At 33.5% G+C, this 1,586-nt stretch overlaps 1 protein-coding gene across 1 annotated transcript; it reads right to left on the minus strand.

Annotated features, from left to right (window-relative positions):
- Positions 1-230: 230 nt before the first annotated feature.
- On the minus strand, positions 231-1,166 carry LOC137012615 (olfactory receptor 10H1-like). The gene has a single exon (XM_067375965.1). It carries the CDS (start codon positions 1,158-1,160, stop codon positions 231-233), a length of 930 nt encoding a protein of 309 aa, XP_067232066.1. The 5' UTR covers positions 1,161-1,166.
- Between the last annotated feature and the right edge of the window lie 420 nt (positions 1,167-1,586).

Genomic DNA, 1,586 nt, shown 5'->3' on the forward strand with positions numbered 1-1,586 from the left:
TTAAATGTTAAACTTAATATTAACAAAGATTAATAAATGCTGTAGAAATGCAGTTCATTATTAGTTCATTTTAACTAATTTAGTCAACTAATGTTAACTTATGAACCTTATTATTAAGTGTTACCAAATATGTATTGAAGTATTTAAAATTTGCACTTAAAGAAAATGGTCACATCATTAGCTGTTTGATTGCATAACTAAATCTACAAATAAATAAAAATCAGCTAGAATTAACTTTTATTTATGAACATTTTTAACATCCTTTGTCTTATTTCCTTGGATTGTAAACCATATATTATGGGATTCAATCCAGGTGGTATTAAATGAAACATTACACCCCCGAACTTCCTAGTCTCAGCATATACAGGGAAACGATGAAGAACAATTGGAACAAATCCACAGATCTGCATGATTATATAAACAGCTAAGTGAGTGCTGCAGGTTTTAATGGCTTTGCTGTTGGTTGCTTTGTTTTTGGTTTTTATGCATACCATCACTATTCTGAGATATGTCAGTAACACCCACCCCAGTGAGGAGGTGAGTAAAACCACAGTAAAAGTTAATCCATATACATTATTAATCACTGTATTTTCACAGGACAGTTTAAATAGTGAAGGATTGTCACAATAGTGGTTTGCAATGAATGATCTGCAGTGAGAGAGACGCACACTGAGGCCGATCAAAATGGACACCGGAACTACTGCAGCACCCCAGGCTCCTGCCGACAGTTTTACAATCATTTTATTGCTCATTATAGTTGGGTATCGCAGTGGATTGCATATGGCCACATATCTATCAAAGGCCATGATCATTAGAATAGTATTGGATGTTGTTCCATATAAATGTGTAAAAAAAGCTTGGAAAACACACTCCATATATGTGATGTAACGCTCAGAGGGGTCTGTCATTAAGTCCTTCAGTAAACGTGGTATGAGAACAGTTGTTCCTATAATATCACTCACTGGCAAATGACAGAAAAGAATGTACATAGGCTGGTGTAAACTTTTTTCTGCTGAAATCTGAATCAAAATCCCAATGTTAGACACCATTGCAAAGACATAAGCCATCAACAGAAAAATTAATGTGAGCTGACTTGACTGAGGTGTAATTTGCAGTCCCTCCAGTAAGAGTACACTATATCTGAATGTTAGGTTGTCCATTTGTGACCTATAGAAAACACAGATTAAATGACAAACACTTGTATTAACAACATAATATCTCAAGCTTTGCTACAGGCAGATTATTTATGCTTCCAGAGAGTAGTCATATTTTATACTAATGTTGAAAAGACTTACTAGGGTTTTCTTTGTTATGTCACTCTTTATTATTCATTTCTTTCTGTAGAAAGGTTACTCCTTAATTTTACCAAGGGAATTTGACCTTTTTTATTATTTACACTTGCTTACAGAACTCCAGAAAAAAATGTTGATCACTGTTCAGTTATGTAATATGAGTTTGATATAATATGACTACATCTGGAATATTCTTTACTTACCAAGGAAAATGACCAATAGATACACAGTTGTCACTTCATATACAGAGACATCTAACTCTATTAGTCAGTGTTACTGAATTATCATTAGTTA

This window comes from Chanodichthys erythropterus, chromosome 22 (assembly GCF_024489055.1).
Source record: "Chanodichthys erythropterus isolate Z2021 chromosome 22, ASM2448905v1, whole genome shotgun sequence".
NCBI classification, from domain to species: Eukaryota; Metazoa; Chordata; class Actinopteri; order Cypriniformes; family Xenocyprididae; genus Chanodichthys; species Chanodichthys erythropterus.